Source organism: Echinops telfairi, unplaced genomic scaffold, assembly GCF_000313985.2.
Source record: "Echinops telfairi isolate 266 unplaced genomic scaffold, ASM31398v2 ScPeMD7_3533;HRSCAF=4204_0, whole genome shotgun sequence".
Taxonomy (NCBI): Eukaryota; Metazoa; Chordata; class Mammalia; order Afrosoricida; family Tenrecidae; genus Echinops; species Echinops telfairi.
Genome location: NW_022107431.1, coordinates 91229627 through 91244917, shown reverse-complemented (window position 1 = coordinate 91244917; position 15291 = coordinate 91229627). Strand labels below are relative to the sequence as shown.

General features: G+C 40.2%; 1 protein-coding gene across 1 annotated transcript in view; it reads right to left on the bottom strand.

The window, feature by feature from the left end:
* The window catches only part of CEP162 (centrosomal protein 162), a 70676-nt gene that overhangs the window by 18434 nt on the left and 36951 nt on the right, over positions 1-15291 (bottom strand). The window contains exons 19-22 of the mRNA XM_004696524.2: positions 12225-12351; positions 10396-10559; positions 9496-9600; positions 2286-2498 (exon numbers count right to left, since the gene is read on the bottom strand). Coding sequence (XP_004696581.1) covers positions 2286-2498; positions 9496-9600; positions 10396-10559; positions 12225-12351 — 609 coding nt within the window. The remainder of the gene's footprint in view (positions 1-2285; positions 2499-9495; positions 9601-10395; positions 10560-12224; positions 12352-15291) is intronic.

The following is a 15291-nucleotide window of genomic DNA, read 5'->3' as shown; positions in this document are numbered from 1 at the left end:
ATAACACCTGTGGAGAGGTTCCACTGCTGAGTGTGTGTGGAAATCACGTGAGAGGTGAAAGCGGTAGGCTACTGGCTGTGGGCTGGCTACTGAGGGTCAGGATGGAGCAGAGGGGTTAGGAACTGTAAGAGGACAGGTGGCTATAGCTTAAGTATGTAAAAATGGGCAGGGGCTGGAGCTTGTTTCATGCCCGGGAGCCTCTAATTGGTCAGTGAAATATTAATAAAAATAATGATTATAATACATAGTCCCTTTAATGACTGGTACACTTCAGGCATGGTACAATCATCGTGCAAACAAGTGTTACTACATCTTTTCAAAATCCTGAGTTAGGGATTAAAAAAGCAGACCATTTATTGAGCATCTACTGTGTGCCGGACAAGACAATGCATTGTGGGTAAGAGCAGAAGAGTCCTTGCCATCACCAAGTCTGCTGGTGGGTGGAGAAAGACCACTAATGACCCAATCAAAAGATCTGTAAACATGGTGGCCGCTTTGAAGGGGACATGACGTCAAGGGTGCCTAGAGAGGCAATTCATCTACGAGGTAGTCCTAGAAGGCTTCACCCATGAAGCAATGGTTATGTTAAGATTTGAAGGGTAGCAACACCTTAAGTATGTGAAAGAGGAGGGAAGAGTGTACCTATCAGTACAAGAGGGGGTGCAAATGTAGAAAAGAGAGCATGCAGGAGAAACAGGCCACTGACTGGAGAGACATGCATGATGAGAGAAAATGGTGAAGGGAGACGGTCCTGGCCATCCATGGATTCAGGTTTTATGTTTATTGCAAGAATCGTAGGAAGCTGCCGAAAGGGTGTAAATAAAGGAAGGTGTGTGGGAGAGAGAGACTGTAAAAGATAAGATTGGCTGCAGAGTCCAGGGCTGACTGGAGGATGGGGTAAACTAGGGAATAATCCAGCTGTGCAGACCAGATTAGAGCCGCCATGCAGGCCAGGTGTTGAATGATGGTAGTAGAGAGATAGTAGTAGAGAGATGGAAAGAAAGAGGAATTGACATACATTTAGGAAACAAAGTGGCATATCAGTACCGAGTCAACTAAAATGATCTTTTACACAGGGAGAAATTGAAGCTAGAGGTTAAGTAATGAACCCAAAGCCAGGAAGCTATAATGTTGGATTACAGGTTGGTTGGACTCTAAAGTTTACGTGCTTTCCTTTAAGCTGTTCTCTTACATATAGGGCACAGGCTCTGTTAAAATAAAGCATGGGGGATAGGGGTGGGGGAGCAAGAGGAACTTAAAGATTGAGTGTGAATGTTTATAAAGTGGAAGGAGGAGCTGATCAATCACGTGCAAGAAGCACAGAGAATTCAGAGACTGGCAATTCAATTCTATTTATATGCATGTGTGTGGATATATGTGTATTGTGTATACAGATGCATGTATGTATGTATGTGTGAGAGTCAAGGAGCCCTGGTGGCACTGTCAGGTAAGCAGTAGTCTGTCAACCACCAGGTTGATGGTTCACAGCACCAGCTGCTCTGCAAGAGAGGGATGCGTACCTGCTCCTGCAAAGATCTATAGCCTCGGAAATCCTCGAGGGTCCCTGGGAGTAGGAACCAGCCGATGGCAGTGGGGATGTGTAGGACTGTTGACTGGGATGAGTGAAAGTTTACAGAGCAAACTGGCTTTCCATTCAACAATTCCTGTCCATGCGGATGCACACAAACGTGCTATCTTCTTCAGAGAAGACAAAGTCGCTGCCGTAGAGGAGCAGAGCAGCAGCTGGGTGAGCAGAGGTCCAGAGTGAGAACATGTACGGTGGTGAGAACTGGCTGGCTAAGGAAGTGATTTCGAGTTTAGAATAGTGAGAGAGAGTAAGCTTGCTTACTTTTTTTTTTGAGAGAGGAGAAGTAAGGGTTGTTTTACTCTGCCATTTCTTGACTTAACTATTTCCACCATCAGGGAGCATGCCTTCTATAAATATTAGCCTGTGCTTGATGATTCTGCCTGAAATAACAAGTTGCTAAAGGAGCTCAGCAGCTCCGCGGGAGAAAGAGGCGGCTTTTCACTGCCCCAGATTTGCAGTTTTGGAAACCCACCGGGGCAGTTCTGGTCTGTCTCATAGGATTGCTATATGTCAGAATCGTCAGGATGGCAGGGATTAAAAACAATTTTTTTACGGAGAGCACAAAGCTCGGATGGACTCAGATGTCTTTCACCCACCTGTGGGAAAATGTTTGTGGGGAAGGGTGTTGAGGGCTCAGGACTCTCCCTTCACACCAATTTGCATATGTGACTCCTAGCTGAGCCCCATCTCCGTTTACCTTCATCTTCTGAAACTGCTGTTCCAGGGCACGCAGGCTTTTCTTGGCTTCTTCATCTTTGCCTTCAAGATCAGCTTCTAACTTTTTAATCCTTTTTTCCATAAATGCCACTGTATTTCTATTCACTGTATCGCCAGCTGCTGACGCAGCCATTATTAAAGCAGGTAAAGAATTGGGGTATCTTCTCTTCAGAATTCCTTCCATTTCTTTAACCTATTAAAAATAGTTGGATATATGTGAAAAATCAATAATGTAAAAACTAAATGGCTAATTTTATAAATCATGCATTAATCACATCACAGATGTTACTTTGAGGACTAAGGTGTGCCTGATCCAAGCCATGGTATTCTCCATTGCATCACAGGAATGCGAGAGTTGGACACTGGATAAGGAAGATGGAGAAACATTGATGCACGTGAACTGCGGTGCTGGAGAAGAATACTGAGAGCACCATGGACTGCTAAAAGGGCAATCCAATCTGCATTGTAAGAAGTCAGGCCAGAGGGCTCCTTAGAGGCGAGGATGGCAGGACTTCGTCGTCTTACTCACTTTGGACATATTGTCAGGAGAGACCAGTCCCTGGAGAAGGACATCATGGTTGGTAAAGCAGAGGGGTGGCGAGGAAGAGGAAGGCCCTCGACAAGCTGTATGGACACAGCGGCTGCACCCTTGGGCCCAGGCACAGGAACAACTGTGAGGATGGCGCAGGGCCTCGCAGCGTTTTGTTGTTGTGCATGGGTCGCTATGGGGCAGACCTGACTCGATAGCAGCTAACAGCAGCAGCAATTAATCGCATCTAGATTCTGAAGACATGTTCATACACATTTCCTGACTGAATGCAAGATAAAGACAGTACTACGGAGTCAGGTCTAACTCACAGCGACCTTATGTACTGCAGAATGAAGCACCGTGCTGTCCGGCGGCGTCCTCACAACCGATGCTGTGTTCCAGCCCATGGATGCAGCCACTGTGTGAATCCATCTCATGGAAGGTTTTCCTCTTTTTCACTAACCCTCCACTTTACCAAAGGCCCCCTGCTGGCCCAGTGCTCATGCACTGGGCTGCTAACCACAAGAGTAACAATTTGAAATCACAACCAGGCAACGGAAATATGGGGCTTTCTACTCCTGTAAAGAGTCAGTCTTGGACACTCACAGGGGCAGTTCTACCCTGACCGATAGTAGTCCTCATCAACTCGATGGCAGTGAGGATTTAAAATTTTTTTATTTTGGTTTACTACTTTACCAAGCATGAAGTTCATATCCAAAGAAAGTGAGATAAAGTCTCATTTATATTATGGACTTAAGAGTGCCCTATAGCTCTGTCTGATTTACATAAATCCTCTGCATTCACTTGAAATTGATCCAGGAACCAGTCTTCTGTTTTACACAGCCCCTTCATATGATAATGCTTGTACTAATGAGGGAAAAATTACCTACATGCACATCAATTTGAAAACATTTTTGCAATATAGACTACTTTTTAAGCACTAGCACCTGCCTGTAACAACTCCCACTGCCACTTTCCAAAGGGAGTTTAATCTGCTTTAAAATTACTTCTTTCTATTGGAAAGCATGGAGGAATAGATGGCATTTCATGAAGTCTTCATAAAAGACTAAATAATCGTTTTTGGTTAGTCTATAAAACAATAGCATGTTATATGGTCTGTATGTAAGATAAAAGAACTACCTCCGTAGTCCACAGGAATTGGAGTTTGTACTTTACATGCACACACACATACACACACACACACTGTTGTTGGTAGGTGTCACTGCATTGGTTGAGACTTATAGCAACCCTACGTACAACTGTTCCATCTTCACAACTGTTCTTATGTTTGCATGCATTGTTGCAGCCACTGTGTGAGATTTAATTTATATGAAACATCTAGAATAAACAAATCCACAAGGACTGGTAACATGAGAAGCATCCAGGGATGATAAGGGATTGACTGCTAAGGGGTACAGGGTTTCTTTTGGGGTTTATGAACATGCTCTGGCGTTAGGTGGTGGGAATAACTGTAGTTCTGCAAATAAATTAAGAACCATGGAATCTTACATTTTATAACAGTGAATTTCAGAACATTTTCTTTTTTTTAACTCCATGATTAAATCACCTTGAAAATTAGTTGTGAATTCACCTTTAGTTCTAGTTAAAAGTGAATTTTATGCCATGAGAAGTAGATCCCTATTTTAAAAGTATAAGCAAAAAATGGAGGCAAATAAAGATATTTGTAGAAAAAGAAAAATAAACAAACAAAAATTGTACAATCATAAAATTTTTACCAGGTAAGCAACTGAAAGAACAAGTCATATTTTAAGCTATCTGCATTTTTTTGGAGGGGGTGAGCTGGGAAGGGAGAGCTCTTTGATATCAATTTTAAGGAAATGTCAAGTTCTTGTTCTTCTATAGGTATTGCACTCTTCATACACAGTGAATAATAAAAATATTATGAAAACATAATGCTGATAAGCCTTTTGAGATTAAAAAAACAAAAACCATCAAAATTAAAATAGATTATAAATCTACTGTGAGTGTTAAATGCTAAAATAGATGTTATCTGTAGGGATGATTAAGTCAAGGGCACAACCCTTACTTACAGTAAATCATTACTTATTATAAAACATCTTAAGTGAATCTACTCTAACTCCTGAGATTGGCCATTAGGAATGAACTTGTATCTTTTAATATGAAGAGGTAATCTAAACTCTCTCTACGCCATTCCAGTCTCCTGCTTCTATTGTTTCTTGTACTTTCCAGCAATCCCTGACAACTTAGTTAGTAAGCAAAACATGAATGAATGTTATTGACTTCTCACTGTTCTATACTGACTTTTGATAAAAATGGTACAGTTGTGATATCTTTTGAGACAATTTTTAATTTTAAGACCCAAATCCTTCTTAAATAGTTTCTGAGAACACGATGAGAAGAAATAGCACTGAGAGGGGCCCTCAGCACTACTAAGGAACACATTTGGAGTGTGAATCTACCATCTGCTTTATGACCTTTGGTCAACTCCTCAAACTCTCTCTACGCCTCTTGCTTCACCAGCAAAATGAAGAGGATACTACTAATCCCATAGGGTTGCTACAATGACATGAAGATCAGATTACATTCATATTGTAAAGCGCTTAGCGTAATGCCCAGCAACTTGATGACTGAAGGCTCGATAAATGTTGGCTGTTCTTATGATTTAGTCTCAAAAACTATCTTTCCCAAGGCAAGATGGGTTGCTGGAACTCAAGATCTTGTTTAAGGCTTAAAACTGTTCACGAATTATATGCGATATTTAAGGGTCATGTCATTTGTACGATTAACAGTAAATACAAGCAGTCCCCAAGTTACAAACAAGATTCCTTCTGAAGTATGTCTAAGTTTAATAAAGTCTTTAAGTTGAATGTGTAAATAAGTTGGGGCAGGTGCATATGGTTTTTAGTTAGCCCTTCTGAGACTATAAATCTTCATGTCATCTTTCACCTGCTGAGCTCCTGGTGGGCTTGAACCACCAACCTTGACTTCAGCAACCCAACCAGGGCTCCTTAAAAACAAAACAGAAATCCATTGCCATTGAGTCTATTTGGATCCATAACCTCCCTCTATAAGGTTTCTGAGACTAAATCTTTACGGGAGCATACAGCTCATCTTTCTCTCATGGAGTGGATGGTGGGTTTAAACTACTGACTGCAGTTAGCAGTGCCAACAGCACAGAGCTCCTGGTTTTGTGTTTATTTATTTATTTATTTTTACTCTAAAGCGGCAGAAAAGGCTTAGAGCAGCGGTTCTCAACCTGTGGGTCATGACCCCTTTGAGGGTCGAACAATAGCAAAATTAGAATTATGAAGTAGCAATGAAAATACTTTTATGGCTGGGGGGCACCACACATGAGGAACTATATTAAAGGGTCACAGCATTAGGAAGGTTGAAAACCACTGGCTTAGCGCCTTTTCAATGGTTTAAAGGCTGTACATGACAGAAGTGAGGACAACTGTGAGGAAGAATGTGTGGAAGTAGGGCTTGGTTAAAGAAGCTCTGGTGATACAATGGGCAGCAACGCACAGCAAAGGCAGTGGTTCAAACTTACCAGCTGCTTTTGTATAAACATTTACAGTTTCATTAACCACGAGGAGCAGTTCACTTCTATTCTACAGCAACAGAACTGACTCAGTGGCAAGGGGCAGAGAGAATGATGGTCGAATCATTTCAAAGTGCAGGCACAATGTTTATAACCCAGGGAGGGCCTGTATTTCCATTCAGAAAGACTGTCTGCATATTATAAGATTGTCTGCATATTCATAGTTATGCCATAAATCGGAATATATCCATACACTATTTATTTTATCTATAAGTATATGAAAACTTGCTCTGGTATTACAATTCTATTTATGAGTTAGCTTGTAGCACATTAAGTATTGCACATTAAGTATTCACATACACAAACACAAATATTAAAGAGAACTAGATTTTAAAAATAATACATTAAAAATTTTTTATACTTACTATATTCATTTGAAAATGAAAATTTTCATTTATATTTAAGGAGATACTTAATTATAAAATTATCCTACTACTTTAGAAAATGGCTCAATATGACTATAAAACCATTGAACAATAACTTGATTATAAAATATTCTTTAAAGTGTAACATTAATTAGACTAGAAATACAGAAACAGTATTAATAAAATCTGGAACATACATGTATGTATCAGAACATGAGAACAATTATTTAAAATACTATTAATGATGAATCATACTTTAGGCATATGAAATCTGATAAGCCAATAAATGTTTAAATATTTACTGAGAATGTTAATCAACGAGGGAGGTGATTTTTATAAATGTTATATCTCTGGTCAGAATGAATCAGTTTTGAGCTTTATTATTAAATATGCTTTACATTTTTACCCTCTCATATTCAGGTTTTCATGATTTCGCTTACATAATCAATAAGGTCTAATGGGGGCGGCTGTCCCTTTGGCCTTTTACTGCCTCCCAAGTCTGGATGGTTTTGACTGATCTAATCGTTGAGTAATCTAAGTCTAAAGCACTGAAGAAAAGTCAATCAACTGTAGACCACCCTAACTTCAAAGTATCTCTAACTCTCTCAAGCGCCTTTGGCCTGTTCTTTCCTGGTCACTGAATGCAATTCCCAAATCATACCTTTTAAAGGAAGAACAGGTATTGTCAAAGGAACAAATTTCTTTTGCTTAGTTTTCCTTCTTCCCATAAAACTAGGGTAAGAGCTCAGCGGTGACCTCACAGATTGATGTTTGTGATGGCATAATAGGAGCATTTCCAGGTGCCATAACTTGACTATAGAATCATGCTCCCTTGAGAACAGATATGAAAATCCTTTTTTTTCCTTCCTTTCATTCTTTAGTTATGGATACAAATGCTACCTTACAGAAAAGTTTAAATAGGAGAAAACATTCATTATAATTCTATTCCCCCTAAAATTGTTTTTAAAATATCTTTATCCTTACAGGTTTTACTTTTTTTTTTTTTAGAAAAGGTCTTCCCAGCCTCACTGGCTATGAAATGAATCATTTTATTGGGGGCTCATTCAACTTAAAAAATTTTTTTTATTGGGGGCTCATACAACTCATCACAATCCATCCATCCATCGTGTCAAGCACATTTGTACATTTGCTGCCATCATCATTCTCAAAACATTTTCTTTCTACTTAAGCCCTTGGTATCAGCTCATTTTTTCTCCTCCCTCCCCACGACCCTCCCTCATGAACTCTTGATAATTTATAAATTATTATTATTTTGTCATGTCTTACACTGTCCAACATCTCCCTTCACCCACTTTTCTGTTGTCCATCCCCCAGGGAGGGGGTTATATGTAGATCCTTGTAATTGGTTCCCCCTTTCTACCCAACTTTCCCTCTACCCTCCTGGTATCGCCACTCTCACCACTGGCCCTGAAAGGTTCATCTGTCCTGGATTCCCAGTTCCTATCTGTACCAGTGCACATCCTCTGGTCTAGCCAGATTTGTAAGGTAGAATTGGGATCATGATAGTGGGGGGAGGAAGCATTTAAGCACTAGAGGAAAGTTGCATGTTTCATCATTGCTACACTGCACCCTGACAGGCTGTCTCCTCCCTGAGACCCTTCTGTAAGGGGATGTCCAGTTGCCTACAGAGGGCTTGGGTCTCCACTCCACATGCCCCCTCATTCACAATGATATGATTTTTTGTTTTTTGATGCCTGATACCTGATCCCATTGACACCTCATGATCACACAGGCTGGTGTGCTTCTTCCATGTGGGCTTTGTTGCTTCTAGCTAGATGGCTGCTTGTTTATCTTCAAGCCTTTAATACCCCAGACACTATATCTTTTGATAGTTGGGCACCATCAGCTTTCTTCACCACATTTGCTTATGCACCGCTTTGTCTTCTGCGATCGTGTCGGGAAGGTGAGCATCATGGAATGCCAGTTTAGTAGAATAAAATATTCTTGCATTGAGGGGGTACTTGAGTGGAGGCCCAATGTCCATCTGCTTCCTTAATACTAAACCTATAAATATATGCACATAGATCTATTTTCCCATCATCATATATAAATATATTTACATATGTACATGCCTGTACTTAGACCTCTAAAAATGTCCTTTGCCTCCTAGTTTTTCTCTTTATTTCCTTTTACTTTCCTCTTGTCCCACTATCATGCCCAGCCTTCACTTGGGTTTCAGTAATTCCTCTCGGTTATATTGCTCTAAGCTTGAACAAAGAGCAAAAATTCAAGGTTACGGCTAGCTTTTGGGGAGGCTGAATGTTCTGTTTAGAACAGGTGTTTTTAACATTTTCCAAGTATTACCAGCAATTTCCCACCTTGAGAAGCTCCTTCCCTATGATCCTCTCTCACCACCTTTGGCCAGAATGAATCCTGGCTCTAAACACAAAGCTTCAAAATTCTGCTTTCTTCTTCCTATATGCTTAGTTGAGCTGAGATACACAATAACCTTTCATCAATAGGTTTATCATTTTATACCTGAGGCAAATGTGTGGTAAGAATTCTTTATGTATAGATGTGTAGTAAGATAGTTTTATTAATTTTACTTTAAATTCTGTATATTCAGTATATTTATGAAGATCCGTAAGTTTAAGCAAGAATTTCCACACTGACTACATCTTATTGGAACACCTGATAATAAATATACACTGCCTATAAAATACCTTAATCAAAATTTATCCATAGTACATACTTGTCTTTCCAGATCTTGAATTTTTTTGGCATCAACTGCTCTATCTTTTAAACGTAATTTTTGCTGAATAGATGGATTTCCAGATTCAGTTTTCAGTTTCTCAATCTGTCAATAAAGAAAGAACAGGCTAGGAAGCAGATCTACAACACCAGAAAAACACAGGTAGGTAGCAGCATAAGGCTAGTTCACTGGTTAATTAGTAATTCCTCAACACTCAGCTGTGGAGCTCCCACCCCATCCAAGGCACTTCTCAAAAGGGCAATGAGGCTGAAGATATGGAGGGCAAATGAGACACAAGGAGTGAAACACAGTAAGAACCAAGGCCAGAATGTTCCAGGGCAAGTGAATACGTGCAAGGAGGTGGGCACGTTCACAATCAGTGGGAAGTTCAGTGCAGTTGGAGGAGTATGTCTCTGGGAGAATGTGGTGTCAGATGGGGCTGGAGAGGCAATGAGAATTTGGATCACATGGGGACCTAACCTGACAAGTTGTAATAGGAAGCTTGGATTTATTCTTCATTCGTAAGAGCTTAGATATCTAAAATAGACTATATCCAAAAGTGAATCAAACTCCCCAGAGCTATTCAAATTACTATTCTAGGTATAACTTGGAGAAGGCTAGAATTTGGGTAAGACAGAAACCTGTCAATGCTGCCAAATTCAAATTGTTTCCCACTGATCGAGCAAGCAAGAGAGCGAGGAGTGGTAAGATCCCACCCTTTCAAAAGCAGAGCACTTTGGAGACCAGAAAATCCAAGCAGTCCCACCGTCGAGCTCTGGCTCACACAGCTTCCCCGGCAGTGAAATTCAGAGTAGTGATGCCGGGACACAGAGGCTATGCAAAACCGACAGTGGAGGACAATGTGCTTCACCTACAGAAATGCATTTTGAAATAACATACCTCAAGTTTGAGTTTCTCAATTTCTTCATTTGCTTCTTTAAGCCGCACTGCATCTTTATCTAGAAGTTCCTGATTTTCAGCATACCACTGTAATCTTTTTTGTAAACGACTAATTTCTTGTTTGTGTGTTTCTTCTATAATTTTTATTTCATATAATTTTTCACCTATAAGATTAAGATACTCAATAACTTGACTGTTTTTCCAAACTATGGAAACAAACTAAATTATAAGTTTCCAAATTAAAACCAATTGCGGGCTTAATGGCAGCAAAATGAAAAAAAAAAAAGAAAGGTATATCACACTGATGTACACAATACAATGTCTAGTTTATTAAGAAATAAAAATGAGATTGTGCTCATAATTCAAATTTTCAAAACTCATAGCAAAGTTGCCTTTAACAATATTTGATAGTTTTCCCACTGATTTCCATGATAAAAGTAAAGTTGTTTCCATGGGAAATCATCAACTGTTGATTCAAGAGATAATAAAAACCAAAATACCTATTCTATTAAAAATACTCATAAAGATATTATGCATGACCAAAAAACCCAAAAAACAAAACAATTGACAAAATCATGAAGAACCACTCAGCATGATGAACCTGGGGATTATCATGCTTGGTGAAATTAGCCAATCACAAAAAAGAAATTATATGAGATCACTGTTATAAGGGGGCAAAAATAAAACCAGGATATAGACGTTCATGTCAAGGGAACAGACTTTGGAGATTGCCCAGGGTAAGGAAAAGTGGAGTAAGAAAAAGCAGTTGGCCAGCCTGTGGATGGGTGTTAACTCAGGCGGGTCCACAAGGAGGAGAAGGGAAATCAGGAGCAAATGAAAGGTAACTGTTGGTTGCGGCGGAGTGGGGGAGAGGGGATGATGATAAGCATTTTAAGCCACTGAATACAAAGTTGATGATTTGAAAAGTAAACCCCACTTAATTTACAATAAAAAGTTATAACTTAAGTAATGACAAATGTTAATGAATGCTTCACATGTATTATTTTATCAAACAACAAATTAAATCATGGATGCTCTTATTATTCTGTTTTACAAATGAGGAAAGGAAATATTGTTTTCTTATAAATTGTGAAGAATAGATTTTATTGCACATTATCTTACACTGATAAATTCTCGGTAGACTGTAGAGAAAAGACCCTAAGTTTGGAAAACAAGGCTTCCCGTGATCCATCTTTCTCGCCTTGTGTTCAGCCATCCTAATCTCTGACCTACATGTGTACTCCACATGCCCAGGGGACACACCTGGGCAGCCTCTCTCCATTCGGTCATTTTCTAATAAGCTTACCACCTGTCAAGCCCTGGTCAAATGCCACTCCTCCCTTGAAACCTTTATTTAGCACCTCATTTTCGTCCCATGTTTGTAATTTTTTTCTCCTTTACTCAACATATATGCACTGCTGTCTCAATCATCTTTGATTTTCCTAGCAGAAACCAGGTCATCTTTATCTCAGTGCTCTTTATAGAATGTAATAGTGTCATTCATTCACTTAGCAAACACTTGAGGACATACAACGCTTCATACTCAGGGAGAAAAAGACAGACTTTGCCCCCAGGAAGGTCAAAGTCTAACTGGATAGAAGACACGTGTGTAAACGTCTGAACATGAAAGTCATAAATTCATGTTACAAATTTAAATTTATCTTTGGTATTTCCTGATAAAACCAATCAAATGTACATACTTGCTAATGACTGATTTTTAAAAATGTTTCCATGATTATAATTCATTTCAAGGAACAGTATTCCGTTTCTGTTCAAGATTAGAATGGTTTAAGAGTATAAAGGTCAACTATTTAAATTCGATATTTTACCTGTCGCATAAGCAATCTGATCCTTGGCGTGGTCTCTCTCTTTCTTCATCTTTTCCAAGTCTACTTCAAGGGCTTGCTTGTCTTGCTTCAGTCTTTTGATATCTTCCAACAAACTGTTTTTTTCTTTCTTTATAAGCAAAAAGATAGACAAAAGGAAATTACTTACAAATCACAATAAAGTGTGGTACAGTCTCTCTTTCATCAGGTCTATCATAATCTGATCTGCTCTTTTTTTGTAAATTTTTGTTCTAATTTTATCATTGATATGTCCCGGAATCATTAATAGCCCCTAATCATACATAGCCTATGAGAACCAGTTCTAAACATTTTATTCAGCAGAGTATTAAAGACCTTCCGATCTATTTCCCCACCTTTTCCTGCTTATGCTCACCAAATGGGAGGATTCCGTAATTCTGCTGCCTACTAACTAGTGTGCTTTAATTCCCTTCTACCCTTAGTGCCTACAGTCTATTTTCCTTACAGTAGCCAGAAGAATTTAGTCAATTGATACCCCTTTTCTGTTTGACACTTGGACAGCCCCCTCCATCTCTCTCAAAATACAACTCAAAGTCCTACTTCAGTATCTACAGACTCTTACTGACTGCTGACTGCATCTGCTACACATTGTCTCCTCTTCCTTACCATTCTAGCCACAGAGACCTCCTTGCTGTTCTTTGAACAAGCTAATAAGTACCCTGCTAAGGAACCCTGGTGACACAGTGGGTTAAGCAATGGGTTGCTAACCGCAAAGTCAGTAGTTCAACCCCCCAGGCAGGATTCATTTACTTGAAAGCAGGGATTTTGCTCTATTAGTCCTTGTATCAAAATATGTACAAAAATGCTTAGGCACATAAAGAAATATCAATTAAATGAATTCTCGGTATATCTTCATTTCACATTACTCTCCAAATTTTGAAGTGTTGTGTTCCCCTTCCGCTACTGGACGCCATCATAGTCCATCCTTAAAAGCATAGTTCAAATGAGGTAATTTCTGATAGTACTTTCCTTTGGGCTCCCACAGGATTTCAGTCCACCTCTGAGTATTTACTACCTTCTGTTTTGTTAGCTCCTAGGTCTGTTGGCAGGCCTGCTCTCTGTATCAGGTCGAAAGCTCTGAGGGGGCGAGTCTGTGATGTCTGACCACCTGCTCACTGTATGGCACTAAGCACACAGCCAGGACTCAACATTGGATGGCCACAGAGTGCCTCACGGTGGACGCGTTTCTTGAACTCGCGGCAAAACACTTGGTTTTGTTTGTTTCAAAATAAAACACCTAGCCATTCAGGACAACTTCTTACAATTTAAAATCCAGTCTTAAAAAGAAAACAATTTTATTTCTAAAGCAATATAGCTGAATCATAGATGAGACATTCTTGCATTGTTTAATCCGTTGTGTAATCATTTGTAGATCTCTTTTCAGGAAAGCGCTGAGTTTGTTTTTGGCTGTTCAAGTATCTTTCAGCAAATATTGCTTGTTTACTTAGGCCAACAAGAATGCTCCCTAACAATAGTCAATGCGTGGCAGGGTCGAGTTTTAGACCTGCCAGGAACTTTAAACATTTTGAAGGAATCCTGGGCAGAGCCGTTCAACCTTTCACAGCTGACTGAAAGGCTGGCAGTTTGAATTCACCTGCTGCTTGGCAGAAAAAGGTCTGCTTCCTTGAAGATCCCCAGCCTCAGGAACCCTAGGAGGCAGTTCGACTCTGTCCATTACGGTCTGACCTTGACTTCTACTGTTCTCATCTGTATTTCCTTACTTCAGCTCAGAGCCTGGACGGTCATGTGTTCGTTTTTGCTTAGAGGCTTATGTGTTTCTTCTTCTGACCATTGGGAAGGCTGGATTTCTGCGTGGTTTGCTTCTCTTCAGCTCTCAACTCAAAGCACCACTTTCTCAGGGCAGTTCCCCAACTATACTAGCAACCGTGGCCTCCACCCGTCACCGCTGTTTTCTTCAAATTTTCTTCCCATCACTTATTTACCACATCACTTATTTACCACTCTCTCTAAATGTTCCATTTGCTTACTTATTGTCTGTCTTTCCCACAGAATATGCCTTCTTAATTAACAAAACCTATGTCTGCTGATTTACCTACTCTATGGCTGGTGTCTGCCAGCAACATGGGAAGTGCCTGATGAAGGCTGGCTGACTCAGCACAGGGCAGTCAGCCCCTTTCTCCTCTCCACTCTGATACCAAAATGAGAGTTCAAAACTGTAGCTGTTACTACCTTTCCACCCACCATACCTCCCTTGGAGGCGTGGGTTTTTAAACTGGCTCAGGTCTGGGAATTGATTGACTGATCGTGACTGTCTATTCTGCTGTTCACCTGATCTACCATTCTTTTGCCTGTATAGATCACGTAAATGTTTAGTAGGTTTCCCATCTATTTCATTCCTAGGGACACCATGGCTAAGTAGCCAATGCCATAATTCCACACGAGACAGGTTGCTTTGAGTACTACTGAAACCTTGTTGTCTATTATAACCACACCCACCCTGTCTCTGCTGATTCAGTGCTGACACCTGCCCTCTACCACCACGGGAACCAATCAGCCCCATTGTGGGCAAATGTCGGAGTTCGCTTAGGGCAGTGCCCACTGTTAATCCTGGTGCACATAAAATAGCAATTACAGGAGTCTTAAGAGATGCTGGGGCCCACTTCACAAACTTGTTCCTCATGGTTGTGGTAAAGGGTATGTCCTCAGGACACCCCCTTTTTGGGTCTATGGGAATATCCTGGTAGATCATTCCAACATACCAATTTCTCTAAGCTTTTGGATGCCTTCCTCTACAGTGTACCAAGGTAGGTCAGGTACTTTGTTGGTCCAATCTAGGCCATCTGGCAGTCCATGCTTCATTGAACCAACCAAATAAAGAGTTAGAGCCTCTCTTAACCTCTCTCGCAGAGACATTGAAAGAAGAGTCTGTGCTTAGGGGTCCCATATCCAGAAACTCAGACCAGTCTAATACTATATTTCGTGCACCAGTATCCCACACGCTTAGTAACCATTCCCAGGGATATTCCCCAGGCTTCTGCTTGTATGTATTTGAAAACTCGAGCAGATCTTT